At 38.2% G+C, this 26,680-nt stretch overlaps 1 protein-coding gene across 9 annotated transcripts in view; it reads left to right on the top strand.

Annotated features, from left to right (window-relative positions):
• The window catches only part of auts2a (activator of transcription and developmental regulator AUTS2 a), a 394,051-nt gene that overhangs the window by 251,691 nt on the left and 115,680 nt on the right, over window positions 1-26,680 (top strand). For all 9 annotated transcript variants that reach the window (XM_048179601.1, XM_048179615.1, XM_048179629.1 and 6 more), the window contains one exon: window positions 7,874-7,903. In XM_048179601.1, the coding sequence (XP_048035558.1) occupies window positions 7,874-7,903 (30 nt within the window). The remainder of the gene's footprint in view (window positions 1-7,873; window positions 7,904-26,680) is intronic.

Raw genomic sequence — 26,680 nt, 5'->3', positions numbered from 1 at the left:
AACTTGTATTCAGCTAGGATACAATAAATTGATTCAAAGTGACAGTAGAGACTTTAATTAAATGCTGTTCTTTTTAGCTTTCTATTGCAATTCTGAAAAAAAAATGCATGATGGTTTCCACAAAAATATTGAGCAGTTGATAAGAAGAAATGTTTCTTGAGAACCAAATCAGCATATTAGAATGATTTCTGAAGGATCATGTGACACTGAAGACTGGAGTAATGATGCTGACAATTCAGCTTTTCTATCACAGGAATAAATTACTTTTTTTCCTTTCACAAACACACACATTGCGTTTACACTCACTTGTGGCTGGCAGGCTGGGTGACAATGCCACCCTTGGTTGATCAGCTAAGCGCGTTGGCCTGTGGCACCATCTGTCTGTGCCAAGCTCCACCTCGGGGCGCCATCTCACATCTGTCAGCCCGAGCAGCTTAGCTGACAAGTTATTTTAAAGGTAGACATACCCTGCAGATACGTAGACACATTTACATACATGCATACAGGCAGAACACGCACACATCTTGTACCCGCTAACCCTTTTCTGGCACGACATCACACAGAGCGTGCGTGTGGCTGATATACGTCTAAGAATGGCTCTCAATATTTGAGATTCAGCTTCTTATCTACTCTTTTTCTTATACACCAGTTTTCCCCATCACTGAGTCATTGGATGTCCTCCACACAGGTGGTATTTTAAAACTACTGCAATAGCAATACTGCAGTTTTCTAAGACAGCATCCAAACTGTCATGGAACCTCATAAGTTACCAAATTGGAGCACACTACATAGGCAGCAGTTCTGCATCACAGAGATAACAACTCGCAGTTGATTTTAATACATTTTGATGTTTGCATGAGATGCTGCTTTTTGTTAGGAGCGCACATATTAATGAAGTGTTGATTTATGTTGGCAGCTCACTAGGTTTTGAACAAAGCTTCAGTATTTGTGCTCTCTTCAGTCCTTTAGTTCATATTCACTGCTCATGGTCTGGAGAAAGTGTTGTATCGAGGAGAAAATTGCCTGCAGATGTTGGCAAGGTGCTTGAGGGAGAGGGTGGGACGGTACGATCAGGCTGGAGGTTATTAGGCCAGGCAGCAGATGACTGCTTCCTGACAGCCATGAGAGAGAACTGCCGTAGGACAGGCCACAATCCACTGGTGAAGGAGATGTTTTCCCTGTATCTAGGCCCTCCTCATTTGTTCCCCCGCTCCTTCATCCTGCCGTACTTTAGGATGACAGCTGGACGTCACACAGATGCTGTGTGAATTAGTCCCTGAATGTCATCAGGTCTGGATCCTGCCGCTTTTAATGGCCTAACCTAGTCAAAGGTGTCGAGATACATTTCCTTCTCCTCGCTTCTGCGGCTGACAGCAGTGCTGCTGTGTTTTTTCTGGTAAGTGAGGTTAGATTTCACTGGAGTTTAATGTTAAAGGTTTGTGGAGAACACAGAGACAGGGTCATGGGGTAGATGATTAGCAGTCATGTCATTTATGTCACCCACCCAAGTCTGCCGTTTATGCCCTATTAGGTTTAGCTTTAGTTGGACATTTGAGCTTAAAATTACATAAGCATTGAATACATAAATAGTGTAGTGCAGCATTGGCATCTCTAATGTTGTGTTAGCTAGATTAATGTTTTAATGGTTGTCGTCTGTCTTTTGTTTTGTTTTTTTGACGTTTGATTTATCTTTGATGTCTGCTTGCAGTCAGTGTAATCAGGGTTTCCTAAACTTTCATAAAGTGTGGCCCAAAAAAGCCTTAACTAAGGGAATACATTTTATAAAAGCTTGATGTGACCCTGTATTTATTGATACACAATGCACTCATACAAGTTCAAGAAATATATTTTAAAAATTCAAAAATTATTTTTTAGCCCATTCTTTTTGGATATCACTCTGCAAAAAATAATATATAAATAAATAAAATAAAATAATAAATAGTGTTTATATTTTTTTCAACATATTTGCAGTTTCATTTATTTCAAGGAAATAAATTGTATAAGCTTGATGAGACCCTGTATTTATTGATAGACAAGTTCTTTAAGAAACAGTAAGTTAAATCGATCATGTCACATGATGAAATATAGTGTCCAAACTCCTGTGGCCCAACAATCCTGCCTATTTGCCGTAAGCTTATAATTTCACATTCAAATGAGTATGTGAACTCATATTAAATGCAAGTTTGTCATAAAAGTAGTACTGGAGAAGAAGATCCTTTCCTTCTTATTGGTTTAACCTCAGAAATGTGATAATATCATGAATACATTAAAATATATGAATAAGATTAATATTCAATTTTTAAAGAATCTGCCCAATATCTTGAGAGCTACGCTTGACTCATCACTACCTGTTACAATGTCACCTTGGTACTCATGGATCGTCAGTAGCCGGCTCAGTGTGGCATAACTCATTCTGTACTGTAGACTTGGAGAAGCGATGGTTTCAGTCTCACAGCACAAAGCTTCCAGTAAAATTTCTTGTCTCTCTGTGGCCCAATACTCAAAGCCTCACTCTCAGCAGACAGTACAAGGCATGCCGCCATTTTCTCCTCAGAGTGTCTGACTCTTAGCTCAGTGCTGGCTGCGCCTGTTTTTGCTTCCTCTCTCTCTTCATCCTTCCTCTTCTATCCATCTCATCACACACACACACACACACACACACGCACACTCTCCTACTGCAGAGCAGAGAGTGGGAGCTCCAGGCCTTGATTTGCCAACACATTTCCAATGATTAAAACGTAATTAGCGCTAGCGAGCGCCTCCTCCCTGGCTAATTTCACCGCACGCTGTGACAGGCAGGCGGCCGGCGGCGGCGCGGCCCCAGTGGCAGATGGAGAAGCAGGCAGCAGGAGGGGAAAACCATTTTGCCGCGCCATGGTTTGCATCAGAAAACCATCAGGACGCGCAGCTTTTTCTGTGGGAGGTAGGAGGACAGGGAGAGAGAGAATGAGGGGGAGGAGGGAGGTGGGGCACATAGCTCTCCGTGGCAGCGCATCAAATTGGCACTGTCAGAGCTGACCCTGGCAATGGTTGCCATTCTTCAAGCTGTCCCCCACCGCCACCCACCACAGCCCGCAGGCAGAGGGAGAGAGCGACAGGCAGAGTGAAAATAGCTGAGGAAAGAGGAGGAGGGATGGAGGGAGAGAGAGCGCACCAACCTATCGTCAACCTTCCGGACCCCCGCTGCCTCTGTAATCAAGCTCAGATCAGTCTCAATTAATTTCAGCGTTCGTTGACAGTGCCAATTACAACACAATGGCAAATAGACCATGAAATGGAACGTCGAACACTTTGCGTCCTAACTTGACATTTGACTGCGGTTTTACATCAATGACTGCTAAATAAGAACAGAACTCTTTATGTGCTGTTTTTAAACATAGTTTTGAAGCATATTTTCGGAGTGTTTGCTGTGTTTGGCTCGTAGTAGTGCTGAATTTAAACCACACATTTTTCATTGTGTTGGCCCTTCACCAGAGTGTGTCGTGCAGTTTGATGTGGGCGCTGAGGTTTTCGTTTCAAGAAGTCTGGTTGAGCTTCGGACAATGGCAAAAACGTGGTTAAATGAGCTCAGAATACGATTGCTTTCGCTCCTTTATTGTAAAGCACTTATGAGGCCTTTGGGATTCGACTTCAAATAGGAATTAAATGAAACGTATTTAGCTTGAAGATGTTTTCATGTTAATGCTCTGTTTTTGTCGTTGTGGATATTCGTCATTGTGTGTGGATGTGCTTGTGTTAACAAAAGCTTTAGTGGAAAACCAGCCAATCAGGACCTTTGATTCCAGTCCAGACTTTCAAGAAACCATGAAATTGTTTAAAGAGTGCAGCGTTGACATTTCTTGTTGTAACAAGAAGTTGGTGACATATCAAAGAGCTTGTCCCTTGTTATATAGCCAAGGAGCAAACCACAAAACATTAAAGGCACTTTCAAAATGCCACTTCCTTCCAATTGATATCTGGGAAGGGAAATAATGAGTGAATGTTAGGACAAGTACAAGTGCATAATGAACCATGATTTCATACTTTTCCTGCTTCACTATTATTCTAAAATATGTCAAAACTTTTCAGGATGTTTAGCTCCCATGCTGCAGTATAGACTGCATGAACACAGCAGGGGTAGACAGGATCTGTTACACTATTGGTCTAATTCGGAGGCCTAATCAGCTCTTCCTCCTTCGCTGTATCTGAGGAGTGTGTGTCTAACTAAAGCAGATGGCTCTGCTGTTCCACTGAGGCCATTGGCTGTTTTAATAAGCTTAACATGCTATATTGATCTGCAGCCAAGATCAATTGGCGAAGTGTTTGGCTTTGAAATTAACACCACACCAGAAAAAAAAGCAAGAAAATGCTGAGATGGATTCCCAAGTTAATCCATCCAATATGACTGTAATACCAAGTATTTTAGAGGAATTAAATTTGTTGGACTGACCATCATTATGCCAATCTCTTCATATTTACTCTTGTCAGCATCCTTTACAGTTGTTTTCTTAACTTCAATATGTTCAAATGGATGTTTGCTGCTTCAGTCAATAATAAATATAGCTTCGTTATATTAATATAATACACAGTTGTGCTCAAATTATTCATACCCTTGGTAAATATGACCAAAGAAGGTTGTGAGTGTTTGCTGCCAAAAAGCTCATTTTGTTTGTTTCATCTGACTATAGTAAGTTTGAAAAGTAACTGACACTGCTGGAACTTCAAACAGGACAGGTTCTGTGGTCAAATGAAACAAAAAATGAGCTTTTTTACAGTATAAACTGTATATTGTTGACTGAAGCAATTCTAATATAAAATGAATATGCTATTACATTATATTATAATATATTGCCACTATATTCCTATTCCTACTCTCCTTCTAGAGTTCTCAGGTCTTCAGATCAATGACTTTTGAAGGTCCCTCGCTGTAATTTTAAATCCATCAATTGCCACTTTTAAGACTTATTTAAAAACGTATTTTATTTTCTTTAGCTTTGGAATAAGTTGTGTCTGCTACTGTATGCTTTGTCTAATATTAAATGTTGGTTTTAATGTCATTGTTGTAAAGCACTTTGGGGCAACGTCTGCTGTTGAAAATGTGCTACATAATAAAGTTGCTTGCTTGCTATTACTATTATAATACAAGATTAATTTTATATTATAATGTCTCCATTCAACGGTATATTTTTCCACTTTTATTAGATGAAATCGCAAGGAATAAGAAAATGACACTGGACTTAAACCTGCATCTCCCACATGAGCACCACAACTACGTACTAAGCAATATACTTTAAATCACGACATGCAACAGATCTTACCTTATTTGTTTTGTTTATTTATTTTTTATTTGCGAAATGTTCAGCTTCTCGCTGTAAAGGACAAACGAGCTGCCTGCCCTTTCCTGTCAGATCTCATCTTACTTTCTCCGTTACTTTTACTTTCCCACTATTTCCATCTGGGCCCACCCCCATCCCCCTTTTCTCAATCTCTTCTCTCAGCACCAGTACGGAAATTTGCATACCTCTATTCTTGGAAAGAAGGAGCAAGAGAGGGAGAAAGAATAATGACAGCAATTTCTTCCCTTTCTCCACTCGCTGGCTTGTGAGAGAGTGTCGTTTAACGGCACCTGTGTTAGCGACAGGCACGCGGATGAGAAGCGAAAGAGAGCAGTTGATTAAATCATCAAGTCGCAGCGCAGAAAGTCAATTCTGCTCACCGTCTACAATGATATCCTTTTATCCTGACGTAATGAGCTATGGCACTTTTGCATTGGGTAATGCGATGAGTTCTATTAGCGCGTTCCATTTGCTTCACAAGCAAGGGCGAGTCATTTCGTTCCTCTCATATCTCGGCAATCAAAGCGGTAGGCTGGGCACGGGGAGCACTGACACGCCGACGGAGATGCCGGCGGTGTTTTTTATGGATCACAACACACTGGAAAAAATACATTTTGCTCATTATTTTAACTCTTCAGGAACTTTGCCTGTGCCAAATGAAGGGGAGCCCCAGGCCTTTAAAAAGGCTTCATATGTTAAATCGACCATTGTGGCCAAGTACACAGAAGGGCAGGAAGTGTGGCTTATATTTCAAAAGCATCAAAAATATTATACTGATTGTGTTTCGTAGCATTTTTACTGTATTATCATACTGGCACACACAGGAGCAATAGCAATAGGTTATTAACATCTGTGTGTGTGTGTTTATTGGTTATGTATAATACATGAGCCCCGTATGTCTCGAATCCCTTTGGACTGGGGCTGTAAATTGGATGCTGCTCAGCAGGCCCTGTATCAGGTCAGACAGGAGAGACTTGTGCCAGAAAATATCCTCCCCTCTCTCACTCTGTCCCTTCCTCTCACTTTCTATCCCTTGCTCTCAGTCCTTGCAGGAATACGACTCCCAGAACTGTCAATCATTCAGGGCTGCCACAAGGTTTATGCTCTGCTGGGTGTAATTGGCCCTGAAGACCTTAAGCCACGCCCCTAGCAGGCCTTCGTTAGGGAGTCCAGGCTCAAACCCTGAACGCATCTCTCCCAGCCAAGTCATCTGTGTGCTGTTAGCTAATTAGCAGATAAAGAATTAAGTGGACCTTGAAATTGAAATAGGACAGAAAGGCTTAAATTCAGCATTTTAATAACATTCTGTTTATTAACTTTCTTTGCTTTATTTTGCATAGAAACCCCACTGCCCTCTGTTGTTTTGTCTTGCATTTGTTTTTGTTGTTTCATTTTTTTCTCTCTTTTCTTTCAGAGTAATGTTTAAAATATTAAATTCTTAAATACACACTGGAAAATTTTTATTTTATGTTTGAAGTATGATCAGTACTGTAGTCGTTTTTTATGGCCATGTATGCACTGCAAAGTTTTTGGAGTGACGACTGTGGTTCTTTTTAGTGAATCAAAAACATAGTGTGACCAGTGTAGCCTGATTTGGAAAACGAATGACTCTTATGATGAACTGTTTTTTTTTTTAGAGAATCAAAAGCATACAGCGCAACTAGTGACGTCTGATTCCGAAAATTAATGACTCTTATGAACCAGTTCTTTTTAGTGAATCAAAAACATACAACATGATCAGTGTAGCCCATTTCCAAAAATTAACAACTCATATGAACTGGTACTTTTTAGTGAATCAGAATCATATGCTGAGTTCAGAACAGCATACTAGCGTACTACTACTACTACTCTTACTATTTTACCACAACTTTCTAAGGCAGTATGCAAGTATAGGGCTCCGAATTCAGCAGCTCAGTGGGATCAGTGTAGTCTGATTCACAAACAAAAACTGTGAGCCAGTTCTTTTAATAAATAGTTAAAAAAAAGTTCAATCAATCTGAAACAATGCCCTTGAATAATTTACAGCATAAGCAGAAAATGTTAGAAATATACCCAAATGATTCCGAATCTAATTGAAATAGGAAGTGTACAGTACCCAACCCTAAACATCAATGCCAACAATTAAATCCTTTTAATATTAGCTAGTTTTGACCAAGTAATCAGAATTTCAGGAAGGTGAATTTGGTAAACAATCAAAGGCTGTGTACAGAACAAGCTTAAGCACTCAGCAGTGTTGTGACAGCTGTATTTAGCTGCAGTGTGTCTGTGGCCTATGAGACATGAAGATAGTTGGACTCGTACTCTAGTTGGTGTCTGGGAGAAAAAGCCCTGCTGGTGGTAATAGGCAGATGTAATGAGGCTTGGCCACTGAGTGAGATAAGAACAGCCTTTTCCTGCTTAGACTTTTATTACTCTGCTGATGAGCTGTGCAGTGCGAGACTGCCAAAATCAGATTTCCACTTCATAATGGTTTTATATTTAAAAGAAAGAAAAAAAGTTTCAGCTCTGTCACGTCTAGATTCTGCACTGTTCTAATGCTGCCTTTTTTTGTCTTACAGTGTGACAGCGAGAGTGACCAAGAAGACAAGGTAAGACCATACCTGATTATTTCTATTAATACAAAGCTTACAACACCAGTACTGTATTGAAATCTCTGTATTTTATATTTATGGGTGTTTTTTTTGTTTTTTTTTTTTAATTAAATTTAGGAATTCTTAATGTTGAAATGTTTTTGTTATAATACTGTTTCTTATCCCAACATAATATGCAAAGACAACTACAATGCCCTGTTAAAACTCGTTTCTCGTTTCTAGCAGTCGTTCCTGTGTTTCAGGTGGCAGATCACTGTCTGCTCTCCCATTGGTAGTTGTTGCGTTGTATCGCTACTGATTTGCGTAAATCGTTTGTTGCATTGCCTCTGGTTGCTGTTACATTTCTAAGCCAGTATTCACCAAATCTTTATTGAAAATGAATTATGTCTGGTCGCTTTGGTCTCTCAGTGTGAATGTCCTTTAGTTTTGTACAGTAGGTTGATTTCTAAACACTGTTATGCTATCGTCTAATGGCGGGACTTCCATTTTGTCCATCCAATGGCAAATAAGTTTGGTTATGCCCCTTTTCACATTATGTAATATAAGTCTCTGGTGTCCCCAGAATATGTCTAAAAAATTTCAGCTCAAAATACCCCACAGATCATTTATTACACCTTGTCAAATTTGCCCCTATTTGGGTGTGCTTTTTTATGTGTGTCCCTTTAAATGCAAATGAGCTGTTGCTCCCGACCTGCTCTCCAAATAAGGGTGGAGCTTTAACAGCTTGCGCTTCGGTTGTTTAACAACAACAAAGCCAAGGAATCTCACGCAGCCAAAATGACAATTGTCAGTAACGTGTTCAGCCTTACATTGTTCAAACCGGAGTCGTACACTGATGGAGAGACTCAGGAACTTTTAGAATGAATCTGGACGTTTCTGAACGGTTAGTGGATAAATTTGTGTAGATGCTGTTGAGTTGATTCAGCTCGTCGACTATCATGTGCCGTCATGTTTATCTTTTGTGCAAATCCAGTATTGAATTGACCCTAATTTGTGAAGCAGTCCGGCGTAAAATGACGGCATGGCAACAACACTCTACTACAACAACTCTTCCTCTTCTCTGAAGCAGCCCAACATGGCCTCACTCCCTTTGTTGCATGTTTGCCATGGCATTAGAACTGGTACACCGTTGCCACTTGCGAAAACACAATGGCGTTGCAGTGGGCGGAAACGTGCAGATTACGGGCCGGTAATATTATAATAAGATCCCCTTCCCATGTCACTAGGGGAACGAAATCAGAGAAGCTCGTTCTTTCACATGCTTGCAGAGAAAGGTTTTTCAACACAATGATTTTCATGATATGTCCCCTTTAAGAGTAAGTTTACATTATTAATAATGACATTTTTGTAATTATTTATTTTTTTGTCTATTTATTCATTCATTCATTCATTTAAATCTCCCACTGATATAATATTTGGATTTAAAAATGTAAATAAAAAAAACTCAATGATGTCATTTTAATTAATATTGTGATTTTCACAAATTGCAAGAACTTCAGAAAATGCAAATGCTAGTTAGTAGCAGCTGTAGTTTTGGCTGCAGTATTGGTATTATTAATACCGTGTTACATCATATAGCACTTCTAAAATCATCTTTATTCGTTTTTAATCAAACTTGAATCAATGAGAATCCAATATTAGACTCTACTTAAAAGTGTGTTTCTATTTAATTAGAATTACCATCTTGTTAATGACTGTGAGAAGGCCTTAATTAACTCTGCATTAATTATGAATGACTAAATGGTGTGCGAAATTTGAAAAGAACCATTACGAGCTTCACAAGTTACATTTTACACATATTAACGTGTAAAAAAAATTCCTGCAGATTTATTTGATATAATCCACAAGACACAGTATGATGATAATGAAAATTGATATATTGGTCACATTTATAGTGTAATTGTAACAAAATGAAGCTATTATTTAAATGCATGAATTTAATTGAACACTAGGCTCTAGGCTAACTTTGATGCAAACTAGGCAAGCTACAAAAAGCTTTACAAGACACATCGCACCACTTATTTACTGTCTACTGAACATCAGAATGATTACATGAAAATGTTGTTTTGTTCACTCTTTTTTGAATGTTCCTCATTTGTTGTTTTAAAGCAGTGGTGGTTTGATGACGACGAGTCGAATTAGCCATGTCAGTCAAAGCCCTTTTGTTGTGGCATGGCAGAGATGTGCGGTGTAAGACATTAATCGCTGTTTTGCTCGTTGCGTTCCTGCTTCTCATTATTCCTCTAATGATTTTCACAATGTCATGTCATTCTCTCTGCCTTTGATTAATTATGTGTCAAAACAATGGAAGGGTTTATTAGGTAAACAAAGAAACAAGAGCGCTCTCTTTCAAACGCACATACATTCGCAAACACTTCAGAGGAATCTCTTTCTGTCAATAGCTCTTAAAACATGTTTACAAAACCGTGAGCATGTTGAGCTGCATTAGCAATAAGCGACAGATCAGTGATATTTTCACATGCTTTACTCTCTGGGAATTAATTCAGTAGCTCTTTCTCCTGCAATAGCAGTTATAGTACAGTATATTCCAGCAGCTGTAAGGGAGGACGACTTGTCACATTAATGGGTCAGTTCTATTCATCTACAGACAAACTGTCTCTTTTTATTCTCCTTTGGCCCAAATCAGGAAATGAAAAAAGACACTCTGGAGAAATCACTTTTTGAGTGCAAGAATGATAGGAACATTCTCTCTTTTCCCCTTAAATGACATGCATGTCCGTTCTCCTTAACTTGGTTATAAAAATGCCCCACAGGAAGTGAAGACATAATTGTATTTCCTGTGGCATCACCATCACCAATTATATATATATATATATATATATATATATATATATATATATATATATATATATATATATATCCATTTTGTCAGAAAAGCTGGTATTGTCCACTGTCAAGGAATCGTGAGTTCACGTTTTACAGCAGAAACCGACAAGCGCCCTTGTTGTTTGTGTACAGAAACCGATAAGTCAGTTTTAGCGAATCAGCGCACAGTATTCAGGTCAGGTGACAAGATTTCTTGTCACTTCAAAAAGACGCGCTAGCTGAGGGAAGTTCCGTCAAAGTGGACTAAAAGTGATCGAGGATTTATAATTTCGACTCGAATGTAATAATTTCGAATGTAAGTCCATGTACACCATACATGTCTTACATGCTGAACCCTTGGTTGTCCTTTTGCGTTTGTGTGTGTGTGTGTGTGTGTGTGTGTGTGTGTGTGTGTGTGTGTGTGTGTGTGCGCGCACATGTTTTTATGATTTATGAGGACACCAATTTGTATAATGACATGAGTATTACGACATAAACATGAAATATGAGGCCATTTCATGAGTCCTCATATTTAAAATAGCTTTAAAAACATAGTAAACAATGTTTTATTAAAAATGTAAAAATGCAGAATGTTTTCTGTGATGGGTAGGTTTAGGAGTAGGGATAGTGTAGGGGGATAGAAGTACAGTTTATACAGTATAAAACAGTGTGTGCGTGCGTGTGCGTTTGTGTGCACACTTGTGTTTGAGTGTGTTTTAAATGCAATTACAAAGCAATTACTTGGTTTTGTTTAACTGAAATGTGGAATTATCTGCTTTTGCCACAAAAAAAAAAAAACGACTGTTGGAGTTATCTGCTTTTGCTAAGAAACTTTTAATATATATATATATATATATATATATATATATATATATATATATATATATATATATATAACATACTTTAACTTTAATTTTGTAAGTTTTCTGTATTTTTTGGAGTTATTATTACTTAATCAAAACAACCCAACTGCAGTTTGATTAATATTACTTGGAATGCACAATAAAAAACATGTTTTGTGAGGATTAATAAAAACGGAGTTATCTGTTTTAGCAAATGAATTCATATATACACTGTAAAAAAGAATTGTTGGTTTAACTTAAAAAGTTACCTGGTTACTTTAAAAATTTTAAGTTGATTGAAATGAAAAGAATTTGAGTTAATACAATGAAGACGATTGGTTTAATGAAAAGAAACTATTCAGCTATTCAGTTTTCATATTTTCATATATTATGAAAATATTATGTTATCTGAACCACATTAATTATCTAAGTTGATATATATATATATATATATATATATATATATATATATATATATATATATATATATATAGTATTAATAGCAAACATGTAATTTATAATTTTAACAATATTCATTAGAATATTTTAACTAGCTTTAGGCTTAACTAACTGTTTTTTAATATTAATACTATTTTAAGAGGTGTCATTTACTTGTATTTTAATATTTTATATTATTATTTTAAGTTATTTATAAAATATTTTTACTAGATTTTAGTTAAAAGCTTGCTGTGAAAATTGTCAGCAATGATTTATTTCTTTCACTTAAGTAGTTTACTTAGTAATAATGATGCATTACATGCAGGTTTGAATAATTAGTGTAATTGATGTAATGGTGTTGTATTAAATTTAATTATAAAATAATTATGTTTCCTTTTAAAAGTGTATTTTTAATGTTAATGGGAAGCCGTATGTATGTGTGGACGTGTTGCATAAAGTGTGAGAGTGTTTAATGGCCTTTAGACATCACGTTTGTGTTAGCTGGAGCAGAACGAGAGATTTATTAAATGGTACAGTCTGTACACTGTTCATCATGCGGGCCTGGCCTATTCCAACTGGAACCCGGCCCTAGTCCTGCTGTCCGCCCTCTCTGGCTCGCTCTCCTCTCACTCTCTCCCTCTCCTGCTGCTGGATGAATTGGCAGCATGCAGACCTAACAGGGTCCAGAATGCTCTGAATGCATTTGGCTGGCCCTGGCAACTGTGGCTGGCCTCCACCTTCCAGGCTTTTGGCTCCGTTTTGGTCCCTGGTTGCCCCTGTTACTTTCGTTCTCTCTCTCTTTTCTCTCGGTGTGCCAGGGACCTTGTTCTCACCTCTCCCCACAACCTGCTCACCCACCAAACCCCAGGCCCCCGCCCCCTGCCCTGATTTGTGTGCAGAAGAAGTGTCTGTTATTAGAGAGAGCAGGTAGGACCCTGTCTTCTCATTACTAGCCGCTCAAGGGGGGATTATTATGTCTTCTGTGGCTGGCAGAGAGAGAGAAAGAGATTCCACCGCCTGACGGGCTGTTTGATGTTCCGCTGCTGCCCGGATCCAATAACGTCCCCTTTTCATGGCGCAGTTAACACTAACAGGTCTGCGCCATCTGAGAGTGTTTAAAGACCGTTGAGGCTCAAGTGAATCTGTGCTGACTTTAGCCAGCAACAAATCAGCACATGTGCTCAGGCTTAGTGCCTCTCTACCCTCAGAATCCCTCTTTATGTCTGGGCCATGGTGCAGTGGCTTACACATGTGCTCTTGACATATAAGCTATCGGAGGTCGCAGGTTTGAGCCTGACATTCTTCACATTATTGTTTACTCTTATATTCATGTCTCACTTTACTGATCTGTACATTTAAAGACAGAAACACCACAAGTAAAACTATATTTTTACACTTCAGAACTCAACATTAAGGCTTTTTTCTACTATCCCAGTCAGGAACAATCATAAAGGAATACTCCATTTTTAATATATATGTTATTATACATATAGTACAGCTATAAATTCATTAACACACTTGTACTGGAAAATTATGACACACAATACAAAACAACAGTCCAAAGTTTAAGCTTGCAAGGCATATAATGGATGTACAAGATCAATGAATGTAAGTTTTTCAGTGACAATAATCATTATTATTTAGTCCTATGGTTCTCATTAGGGGTGTAAATCAGACTGTTTATCACGATACGATACAATATCGATTTTTATAGCCAGCGATACAATATTTGCAGATACCTCAAAAAATTCTGCAATACAATTGCGATACGATTCGATTCAGGGGTATATCGATTGATATATCAATATTATGATATTATGTGCTTATTTTACACAACCAATTACATTTTTATTAACTCACAAATTCAACCAAAATATACATACAGTCAAGAAAGTATTTTAGGATTCTGTGCTAAAATGTGCAATGTTAAAAATATACTGAAAAACAAGTAAATATATTTATATATTAATACTGTAAAATTAAAAGACGTTTCATTGTATATCAATGTATAGTGCAGCTTTACATATGATAGATAGGACAGAACAAGACAAGGCTATCAATATTCTTTCATTGAGCAAAAGTATTATAATATGCACATCCCGTGTTCAGAATGATGCTCTTGAAGCAACGCGAAGCCACAGCGTGCAGCGCTCCTATGCAACAGTTTATTTTTTATAAGTGTTCAAATTTAAGTTACAGTAAGCGTGAGGAACAATTCATAGTGCTCTCTTCTTCAGTGTTGTGATCTAAAGACACCCGGTAGAAAATACCATGATTTAGAAACAACAGTAAACTCAAAATGAAGTCCTTTTATTCAAAACCATAGACCTTTATCTAATGAAGCACAAAAATAAGTTAAAGAAGACCAAATTCAGTGCGCTGAGATGTGTGCGTGCTGATCTATTGTGTCTTTGCTTTAAACGTGAGGAAATGATGAACTTTCTTGCAGATTCATCACCCGATCAGACAGTGACAGCTCCATCAGCTGCCCCGAGTGTCTTTCACTAGCTCTGAAAGGTAGTTTAAACCAGAATGCACACCTTGGAGCAAATGCATAGATTGACGTTGTGTGAAAATGTGGAGAGTGTGAAAACAAAGGTGCCTCTTAAATATAAAAATATAGCCTACGGGTATCGTTTTTTTTACGTGGTGCATGGATACATTGTATCGTTAGACATATAATCCATGTATGTCCTCATCATATGTGATGTATCATCTCATTATGAACATTTATTTTACTTATTTTACTTAATTGTATTCTTTAACTACAAATAATGCTTTTAAACCACATCATAATCACAGCATAAGCATTAATATCCTAAAGCTCTCTGTTTAGTGCCAAAGAAAAACATTAAATACACTCCTGAAACCATAGCGAGCACAAAGCGTGCTGAAAACATGTGGTTTTACATGTACTAATCAATTATCAGCCCATTACCTTTTAAGAGGTAGCTGGAGATGACAAATCGCACAAGCATGGACAGATTAATCTTAAGTACCTTTAAAGCATCCCACCTTTGGCTCCAAATGAACATCCTCTTGCGTTTTAATGCACTTGATGAGGCCTTAAAAGGGAAAATAAGAGGACCTTTATCGCTGAACTCTTTTAACACCCCTCGCTCTTTTCATGGGCCCTTTATTCCTTCTTGCATATTTTCCCCCCATCTGTGTGTGGCCAAGGGCAAAGGACACCATTTGAAAGCAGTCGCAGATTTATTAGCGTCTCTGCATCAGAGAAGTGCTGTAATTTCACTCGCTCGTCTCTCATTTGAGACCTTCACTAAAGTGTTGAAAATGTGTATTTTTCTTATGTTTTATTTTGAAGAGATTAAAGATTATCCTATTCAAATCAATGCGATTGGCTAAATGGGTTAAGTTAAAAGTAATTAAAAAGTAGTCCGATTATATTACCTAAAATGTGTAATGTAATAGTTGATTTCCTGATGTAATTTGTATTCGGTAATGGACTACAATGTGTAAGTAATCTACCCAGCACTGCCCATATGCATAGTATGTATCCTGGCTTCCTTTTCTCTGTCTTTTTCCACTTCATCCGCCTCTTCTCTGTTCGTCTTCTGACGATGTTTGCCCTGAGGCGGTTGGAGGAGGAGGAGGAGGAGAGGCACATTAGTTTCTCCATCACTCAGCCGGAGCACTGGAACATAAAACGTTTTTTTTTTTTTTTTATCTCCTCGCCACACTTCCGCACAGTGAAACGGGGCGGGTAATAAAGCTTCGCGAGCAAGTTGTCAGCGGTAAAAGATTATGTGTTTTGCCCTCCCTGCATCTGAAAAAAGGAGGGAGGACGGAGAGGGGAGCGAGCAGAGGGGTGTTTACAGGCTTGAGTGGGCGCTCGTGAGGCCGGGAAAGAGGCTGATTGCTGTAGAGTGGCCTGTCAGCCCGTGATTTGTCATGTACTTCATCATCTCCGTCACTCCGCAGAGCGTTGTCATAGCTAACGTATCGCCCCGCATTTGTACCGGGCCGTGTAGGAAATTTGTATTTACTTTGGGGTTGGGGGCGAGGGGAGTGAGGAAGCGACGGGGGGAGTGGTGTAATTTGTTCCTCGTGGATAATGTGACCCTGAGTGGAGCCGGATCATGGGTTAGTTGAAGTGATATTTTCCGGTAATGGTAGTCGTACATCACGGCTGTCAGACAGAGTTAGGAGGCATGCACGTAACAGCTCCATTTCAGCCACTGCAAGCATCTGGGATTATTTTCCATAACCAAGTATGACATGACCGCTCTGCGGAGTGCATTAAATTTTTACTGGCTTTTCTTCCTTCGCTCCTTCTATCCCTCCCTCTCTTTGCTCCCCAGTCGGGTCAGCGGCGTTTCCCCCGAGCCGACCGGGGGGCTCCGGTCTGGCAGGGTGATTGATGCTCGGGAGACCCGGCGTCCCTTACCGAGACCGGAGCGCTGCTGCAGCGCTGACACGTCTCCTTTAAAGCTGCTCGGCTACAGTCCCGTCGCGGCACCCCCCTCTTTCTTTTATTTCTAATGACGTGTTTATTTCTTTAATTTCTTTCTTATGGTTGCTGGCTATTTTGATCCTTGTTATTTCCAGGCAAGGTCAGTGTTGTAAATGCCAGAGCTGTGGGAGACAGATCACGCGTCTGTGGAAGGCTAATCGCCGGGATTCTGGGGGCGGGTGGGCAGGCTGTGCTCATTATAGGGGCCTACCGCCAAAATTATGTGACGACCTTACAGCCCCTCAGACTTGCCAAGACAGCAGAAGGATTTAGAGGGAGAGAGAGCAGGGTGATGCATGCTGCTTGATGGATGGGCAGGTCAGCAGGCTATGCAGTCACACACCACCCCCTCACCCCTGGCCGTCCCTCTCATTCCTGTCTGCCGCAGCGGTGCATTGTGGGAGAAAATCTGCAGCCCACTCATTGTGCTGGCGGAGCGCTGCTGGTTGATTGACACCAATTAAACAGAACCTCTTTGTGTTTGAGAACAGGGACTGTCAGCTAGTGATTTACTAATGGAATTTATTGCTGCAAATGTATATATTGTTATATTTATTTATTTTTTATAAAATTTATTAAAAAAATACGCACATACAGTACGACATTTTTTTATATATATGATGTATGATTACTATATACATTGCAGTATATTATGTGTGTGTTGTATTTATTTATTTGTATTATTATTATTATTGTTGTTGTTGTTGATAATGATTTTTACAAATGTAGACAGAACTATATACCAGGGTTATTATAGTTAACTAAGGGCCAGATTTACTAAACAGGACAAATTAGCTTGAGAGCGCAATTCCAAAAAAGTGCCAATGGGAGTGGAAAGTTCTGCGTGTGATCTAATGACGACGTGCAAATTAAAGAACGCAGACATAGCCGGATCATTTCTATAATGACCAACGCAATCCACAAAGAGCTGCGCAGAATAGCGTCTGGTTTTAAGAAATGTTTTTATTGGGTGATAAATAAGGCTGCGTGTCCACCAAAGTGTTTTTTGCCCGAGAGTTGAACAATGTTCAACATTGGGTAAAACGCAGTGCTCATCACGGTCACTTTTTAACCAGCCGTCCAATCACAGTGGAGGAGGGGCGGGACAAATACAACACCGACCAGCTGAAACTAACTATATGTGAACTGAGATATTAATAACACTTCTGCAGATATTTCGTATCAGAGCAATCAAAGCATCTCAACTGAAAAAACGCTGCGCTGCACAGCCTAGGTGTTTTCAGCAGAGAGCCTAGCGTTTTTAGCTAGCTAAAAACTTTTTGGTGAACACATGGTCTACGTAATGGTGCAAATACCAATAAATTGAGCAAACCATAATAAATCATGTTGCATGATTCATTTAAATGTCATATTAAATGTCTTTTTTTAGCACTATTTTTTCTCTTGCCCTAAAACTATTTTAATAAAGTACTTGAAATAAAATAAACATTAACTGAAATAAAATTAAATGTAAACTTATTTAAAATATTAACATGTAAAATAACTAAAACTAAAACTTAAATAAACATTTAATATATATATATATATATATATATATAGAGAGAGAGAGAGAGAGAGAGAGAGAGAGAGAGAGACATATAGAGACATATATAGACATAAATGAAATAAAATCATAACTAATTAAATTGACAAAAACACAACAAAATTACTAAAACATTAAATAAAATTAATTTGAAAATGGAAAATATATTGATTAAAAAAATAATAATAAATAATCTAAATGATACTAAAGCATGTCTATATACTATCTAGACTGTCATTCTTTTTTACAGCTAATAAAACATAAATGTAAAATGTTGATAATTGTATCTGTATATTGATATTACTATCTGTAAAAATATTCTGTATCACAGCATACCTAAAAATATTTTATATGCCACATAGCAATTAGCATTATATCGCCAAACATTATTCTTTATAGACAACTCAACAGTTTGTTTGTGTAATTATAGTGGAAATGGTGACTTGCAGCTATTGTTTGTGCTGAGCATAAGCAGAGAAGCATCCAAGTGCCCTAAGGCAGTCAGTAATGACCCCCACCGACCCTTACTAGCTAGCACAATCACACTCTCTCCTCCATCTCCCCCAGCAGGCAGAGCCTCATTCTGTCATGGTGTATATCTAGGCGCTAACGCTTGCTTCTAACATGTGGACAACGATCAACTTGTTAGTGTGGATTCAGCATCTTCCTTTTCCCCTAGGCCATGATGAGCCTTGCTGATGCCTCCAGTTTCCTGACACACACACGCAAGAGAGCCCCTGACGGTTCCTTAGTCCCTGAGGAGAACTCAGTGTGGTGGGAGGTTGAGTGGTTGGGGTTTGTTTCCAGGGCCGAGACTAACTCTGTGTGCTCTTGCCATTAGGGACAAAACCTCGTAGCAGGGTCCCTACGTACAAAATACTTTTTTTTTTTTTGGCCCTGTCTGACCTCTTATGGATCTGGATGGACAGTAACCCTGCTATGACAGCGCAGGTGGTGTGGTGCATATAGACCATTTCTATTTTGCTTTATCCTTGTCTCGGAGACTTTTATACGTGTAGTCAGGCACTTAGAGAAGAAAAAAGGGTTGTGTAGCAATCCACTCAGTGAAAAGGCATGAATTGCCTTTTTTCTCTGAGCAAACACTATTATTTCCAGCACAGCATAGAGAGGCTGGATGGAATAAAAGAAAGGTTAACCTGGAGAAATAGTTCAGTGACTTCTTGGTTTTAAGTTTCATGTTGACTTTCAACCCAAAGCATAAGATATTTTACACTTTCCATTATCAGACCTTCCCGGGAGCCCTCAACCTCAGCATTCATTTGCACAACCCAATAAAAGGTAATAATGTACCTGTGTGAATTGGACAAGGTTGCCAAGTCCTTGAAATTGAATTGAAGGGAAACATCCCTTGTGAATTATGATACAGTGGCAAGGCTTTAGATGAAAATTATTCGAACTGTGTTGCAATCTACAAACAACATCAAAGTAAGGTATTCAAATCTTAGAAGGCAGATTGATTATTTTAGGGTTATACGTGTTTTTTGGGGGGCCATTATATTATATTATATTATATTATATTATATTATATTATATTATATTATATTATATTATATTATATTATATTTAAAAAATTGGGCTGTCAATCGATTAAAATCGATTACTGTTTTTAACATTGATAATAATAATAATAATAATAATAATAATAATAAATGTTTATTGAGCAGCAAATCAGCATATTAGAATAATTTCTGAAGGATCATGTGACTGAAGACTGGAGTAATGCTAATGAAAATTCATCTTTGCCATTACAGGAATATATTTTATTTGAAAATTGTTTTCTGTATTTTTAATCAAATAAATGCAGCCTTGGTGAGTACAAGAGACTTTGTTTAAAAACATTATAAAATCTTAATTATTCCAAACTTTTGACCACTACTGTCTATTATATACACATACTGTATGTATTAGGGGTGGGACAAAATATCGATATGGCAATAATCGTCGTCCTTCTCTGTGCGATTCGAGAATCGTATCGCTGTACCAAATATTGATATTTTAATTAATAAAATAAAGCGCTATAAATAGATTTCTCTGCTCAAAGTGTCGCTATACTTCAAGGCAGCGCTCAACACATGAATGAGGGAAACGTGAACAGCCTAAGAAAAAGAGGTTTTTAACAGGATGGCATAGCCTACAGCAGTGTGAGTAAAATAGATGCCCCAGCCACGTTTAAGTTCAAAGTCTTGACACACTTTTATACCACTGATGTGACAAATGACATCTTTGACATTCTTCACCGAGTGCTTAGATATACACGGGTGCCTTTGAAAGCATATATTAGGGATCCGCTGCTTTCAAACGCTCCCGTGTATATCTGTGCAAGCGTTTGGGTGGGTCTGTTTGCACCTGGTCACTTCATGCATTTTCTCTGATCGGATAGATATCCGATCGTAAAAAGACCAGGTCTAAATGCCCTCCGAAACGCATTTGAGACGGATTTAAATCTGATCGCTCAAACCACTTCAGAAGGTGGTCTGGGACTTATTCCAGTCAAAACTGTCTATGCATCAGTCTAAATGCATCTGGTTGTTGAAACCACGTATGTAAATTTTACTTCTCCCAAAAAATACTAAAACTGAAACTTGTGAGAGTCAGATATGACAGTGCTATTGCATCACGCATCACCGCAGATGAACAGCTGAGTACCTCTTCAGCAAACTGCCGCACAAACTGCCGCATGTGAAAGTGAAAGTAAGTCGCAGATGCGTAACACACAATTACCTTCATTAAAAGTAATGAGACCTTACCAGTGCTGTTGCCGTTCTCTCCTGTTGCCCTCTTTGATTTTGAAATTAGCTGATGGTCAATAAAACGCACCTCATATTTGTTGCTTTCGGTGATGTGAACTCCATTAAATCTGCATATAGCTTGGGAACCGAAGATCGGATTTATCCGTATTGCAGATAATGAGAGAAAACCTACACTTAACCTTTTCACTGGCATTTTGTTTTCATAGTTAGACAGATATCGTGATGTATCATTATAGGATTGTCTAGCAATATATATCGATGATCACAGAATCACTGAATCGCGATACTATCGTTATCGTAAGCCATGTATCGTGATCTTATCGTATCGTGAGGTACCCTGCGATTCCACCCCTAGTATGTATGTATATGTATATATTCTACATAATTTCCAACCTAACTACTTGTATAGCCTGGTGACGGATCTACGTGTGACTTGTTGTGAGCCTGTATCTGTAAAGTGTTCAAGAATATTCCATTCCATATGAGACTGGTAGATGTGTGACACTTCTCACCTGGCCTGAGATGTGCCTATCTGCACTCATGAATATGAATGAGAGCAGGTTGACTGTTATCTAGTTTAAATAATGAATGCGTCCAGAACTTGTCTTCAGATCCACATCTTCTTACAGACTTTTTTACTTAAACATGGAATGGTAGAACATGGAAAGTCTCAGGCATTGTTATGCAGTGTTTTGTTATTTCACTGTATCTGTCAATCTCTTTGTTCTTCACCCTTCGTTCTGTCTCTGACTTGGCGTCTTCCGCAGGCTTAGTGCTGTTCTCTGACAGTCCAAGGTTAAACTGTGGCCGTATGGATGGTGGATGTCTGTCAAGGCATTCACACCTACACACAGATCCTACGAAGTGACTCATATACAAACACATGCAATCACATTGTTCTTGTCCATTGGCATTTTAATTTTGTAGAGCTCTCTGCAGCTTTTGTATTTATTTTGTTATTTTTTATAGGCCTCTGGGTTTCTTTTAATAATTATTTTATTTTTTTTATATTTTATAAGCCTTTATTTGCATATATATATATATATATATATATATATATATATATATATATATATATATATATATATATATATATATATATATATATATATATATATATATATATATATATATATATATATATATATATATATATATATATATATATATATATCATTTATTGTGATTTTCCATTATTTATTTTATTTTATTTTATGTTTTAATTAGGCTTTGAGTTGGTTATGGTCTCCTAGAATAATTACCAGGGTTATTATCATTTAACTAAAACTATTAAAAACAGTTTGGTTAATTGAAAAAGATGAAATAAATAAAATGAAAAATAAAAAAACTAATAAAATGACTAAAAAAAAAAAACAGTGAAATTATTAAAGCTTAAACTATTTTTTTAACATAAAAACTAAAATATAAAAATAAAAGCTAATTCAAAATATTTATAAAACTAAAATTAAAACTAAAATGACCCTGGTATGTACTCAAAACTAAAATTTTAAAACGGAGAATAGATTGATAGCAAATAATATCTGTTTGTCGGTATAAACTTGATTTCAGTGTTGTCCTCGCTGTAATGTTTCCCCAGAGCATTTTCTGTATCTACGGATTTAAAGAAAATAACGCTAATGACAAGTGTGCCAGCATATACTCTGAGCACACCGGACGTGCAGACTCATGTGTAGACACATCTTTAGTCTCCCGTCCCAAGTGCTCACTAACACGCTTGTTACAGCAGAATAATTGGAGGGTGTTCAGCTTTGCAAAAACAGGTCAGGTCAGGAAAATCGTGTCCGCCTGTGTCCTGATTAACCCCAGGAGGATGATCGACAAAAGAGCTCGGCCTGTTGTGCGTGAGGCTCCAATTATGTGTACAAGACATCGGCGGCCTGAGGGAAATTAAATGGAATCCCCCAGCTGGATGTGCAACCGAGGCCTCATGGGAGACATTTCAGCTCTTATTAAAACAGCCCCATTGTCTAGGCTTAAGGGTCCAGAGTGTCAAGCTGCAAATATGTAAATATAATGCCCATAAGGACTTTGGCTGACATCCGTGTGTGTATGTGTGTGTTCATCCACACCCTACGCCATTTGTGACAGCCAGTATTGACTGGGAATAATGAGGCTGCCCTGTTGATGTCCTGCATTGTGACTGAAGCTCATTTCTGTGTGGACGTCTTGACAGCAGCGTGATGCAATGGTTGTGGTATTCTCTTCACTGTCTTTCTGCTGTTATCAGGCCCTATTTAAACACCTCAGCAATGGTCCCTCGGGCTCTGAGAACAGGACAGCCATTGATTGTGTCCAGTCTCTCTAAGTGAGGTTGTAAACAGCTCCGACTCAGGACAGATCACCGACACTAAGTGGCCCTCTGGAGAGAAATGAAGATTAATGATCCTCAGAGGATGGTTAGTTTGTTTTGTTTTTTTGTTTTAGTTAGAAACTAATGATTCACTCTAGGTTATTTAAACCAAATGTCACATTAACGTACACAGACTTAATTTAAAGGCTAATGTAAATGTAATGTAACATATAGCACTGCTTTGAGGTAGCTTAAAGTGCCCCTATTATGGATTTTTGAAAATTACTTTTCATGTAGTGTGTAACATAGCTCTAAGTGAATGAAAACATCCTGCAAAGTTTTAAATCTGAAAGTGCACCGTATATAAAGTTATTGGGCCCTATTTTAACGATCTAAACGCAAAGTATAAAGCGCACGGCACAGGTGCACTCAGGGCGTGTCCAAATCCACTTTTGCTATTTTTAACGACGAAAAAACGGTCCGTGCGCCGGGGCGCATTTTTGAAATGGGTTGTCCCTATTCTCTTAATGAGTAATGGGCGTAACGTTCAATAAACCAATCAGAGTTTCATCTCCCATTCCCTTTAAGAGCGAGATGCACTCGCACCATGGCGGATTGCTATTTACATGGCGTACATGCGATGAGTCAGTTAATATATATGTGTGTGTATTGGCACGATTGTTCAATTAATTAGCCAATTTCGTTCATCATTATAAGTAGTAATAGGCTGAATTGAAAATAGGTAGCCTAATTCTAATACACGCAATGACTATTCATCATTACATTTTTATATTTATGTAGCCTACACAATAATATTCTTTACACTGTAATCCTTTTGTTTTTAATATTTGGCATGTTTGTGTGATACGCATCCCTGTGTGTAATAAGCAAAGTCAACGCGCACTGTGGACGCGCCCAGAGGTGCAGTTTCTACCAACGCTCTCTAACAAAAAAATATTGCGCCATTGACTTTAGACTTTAGACCAGGTTTGAGTTGGTCTATGGCGCAGTCTATTTTCAGCTCCTTAAAATAGCAATGCGCCTGAACACACCTCTTTTTTAGACCAGCACGCCCATGGGCGCACTAACTGGCGCAAATGCATTTACTAATTTAAGGACGTGGCGCTGAACGGGAAAACGCGAACGGCGCCGGACCCAAACTAGCAAACACACTTGCGCTGCGCCTTGCGTCGCATTGCGCCGGGTGTATTATAGGGCCCATAGTCTCTCAAAAGTAAGAGTTGACTCTGAGTCGATTGTCGTTTGTAAAACGAATCCCAAGCCATTTCGTTGTGACGTCACAAAACGAAACATTGGTATATTGTCCGCCCGCTTATTGCGCACATTTTTTTCAACAATGCCACAGCAGTACAATCTTTTGTTGTGTTTCCGTCATTTTACTGAGGACAGCTTCTCAAACCTTGGGGAGTTTAACGCAGGATTCACAAAACGCTTGGTCTTAAAATATGGATCAATGCCTAGTTATTTGTTCCAGCTTGCTCCTCTGAATCTCAACCTGTATGTATTATTAATAATTGATGTTTATATTTTCTAACCATCGTTCAAAATTCACAGTTTTGTATGTTATGTTGTGTAACGTACACCCTAGTCTGCATGTCTCCTGCTAACCGGCTAACTACACGTTTCTGTAGTTCTGCTATTCAGATGTGGGTCCAATATTGCCTAAAAATGTGTCGATTAATGCAGCTTGTCTGTCTTATTACTTGGAGTGATGATCAAGGATGGAGCGCGAATTTTGTTTACAGAGTGTAATGAATTATCAGCCATTCACGCTTGTGCTCGGCTAACGTGGGAGTTTACAACATAGCTTAGGCCGGTTCGCTTACATAACTGTAAAACAAACTTTTTTCCTCTGTGTTTTTATTATTATAATAGAGTGGAGCTCTATCTGTATTGTAATAGGATGTTAAGATGCTAGTCTGTGCTAACTACAGTAGTCAACATTTGAAGTAGATCAAAAAAGTTCATTAAAGTTGTCCTAAGAAGAAGGTTTTAGGACAACTTTGATGAAAGGTTTTGATCTACTTCAGATGTTGACTACTATAGTTGAAATATTCTCTCTGTAAACAGTAAACACCCACTGTAATGTCAAACAATGATATAACCATTTTTTACTTTGTTAATAGTTATGACGAAAAAGTCTGTGTACACATCTGGCCTAAATGTTTATCTTATGTTAGAGGTTTTCAGCTTCGCTTGGCAGTCTGATACAGTTCCCACAGGTGCACCTACATAAAGTATAACAAAGACACTGCTATCACGTCTTATAAATAACGCAAACTAAGGTGACACTTTACATAGAAAAACGTCTTACTCCAGTCATAATTGCGAATCAGTTTCTGGTTGATCGACTATTTCAGACGTTTCATTGTTGGACTCGGGCTCGAATTGATACGGTGAAAATCAATGTTATCTTTTCTGTCCATACATTGTATACAATGTCTTGCGAATTGATAGCTGTCATTCAGTTATGGAAATGGGCAGCGGTGCTCGCAGTAGACCAATCACAAAGGATTGGGCCATCTGACCAATCAGAGCAGTGTAGGCTCATGGAAAGGAGGGGTTTAGAGAGACTGATTCTTTAAACTGCTTCTAAAGAATCGTTTTCGAACTCAGGTGAAATTAAATGTATATTATGAGAAAACGAAAGTGTTTGCGTTCATATAAACCTGTTGTACGAGACTCCCAAAACAATATTAGGAACCTTAAAAAGGGCATAATAGGGGCACTTTAATATTACAGAGCTAAACAAATATTAAAATCAATTGGGAACCAAAAAAACTGATGTCAGTAACACAAGATGCACTCTCAGAAGAAAAGGTACTGGGGCGATACTCTTTACACCTTTGTACCTTTTGAAAGAGTACCTCCCCAGTGACAGCATATGGTACCTCAAAGGTGCATATTGGTACCAAAAATGCATCAGTTTTTTCTTCCATGCAATGAAGTGAATGGGGTCCAATGTTGTTTTAGACATTATGAAGACTGTTGGACAAATTTGGAACATCAAGGTGAGAAATGTATCAATTTAGATTTTTGTATTGAACTAATCCATCTGTTTTTTGCATAATTTTTGCAAACCTAAAACTACCAGAACATATTCAATGGTTTATTCATTGGTCAGTCAAACAAATTTTAATAATTTTTTATTAAAAAAAACATAGTTTTTAATGTTTTAATAATCGTTTATGTAATGTTTCGGCTGGTTTTAAGGAAGTGGTGGTGGAGTTGGGTGGTTTAAGAACGTTCCTCCCATAAGCACACAAACATATTAGTCCCATTTCTTTTAATTATTCAGTGCTGTGGTCCTTCAAAATGCATTTTGCTTCCTTTCAATCTGTCCTTCCTCTGAAGCTTCAGGCTTTTAAAAGCCTCAGGCAGTTTGTAAAGGTCTGTAAGCTGAAGAAACTGTTCTCTACGCATCTTTATATTCTTGCGAACGTAAATCATGAGAAAACATCCTCTCTGCACAGCCGAGACCCCTACTGAGACATATGACAACAAACGTTTGAAGATAAAGGCGTTTACTGTGACAGACGAAAGCTGAG

This window comes from Megalobrama amblycephala, linkage group LG2 (assembly GCF_018812025.1).
Source record: "Megalobrama amblycephala isolate DHTTF-2021 linkage group LG2, ASM1881202v1, whole genome shotgun sequence".
NCBI lineage: Eukaryota > Metazoa > Chordata > Actinopteri > Cypriniformes > Xenocyprididae > Megalobrama > Megalobrama amblycephala.
The sequence above is the reverse complement of the archived record's forward strand: the minus strand, read 5'-3'. Positions and strand labels throughout refer to the sequence as shown.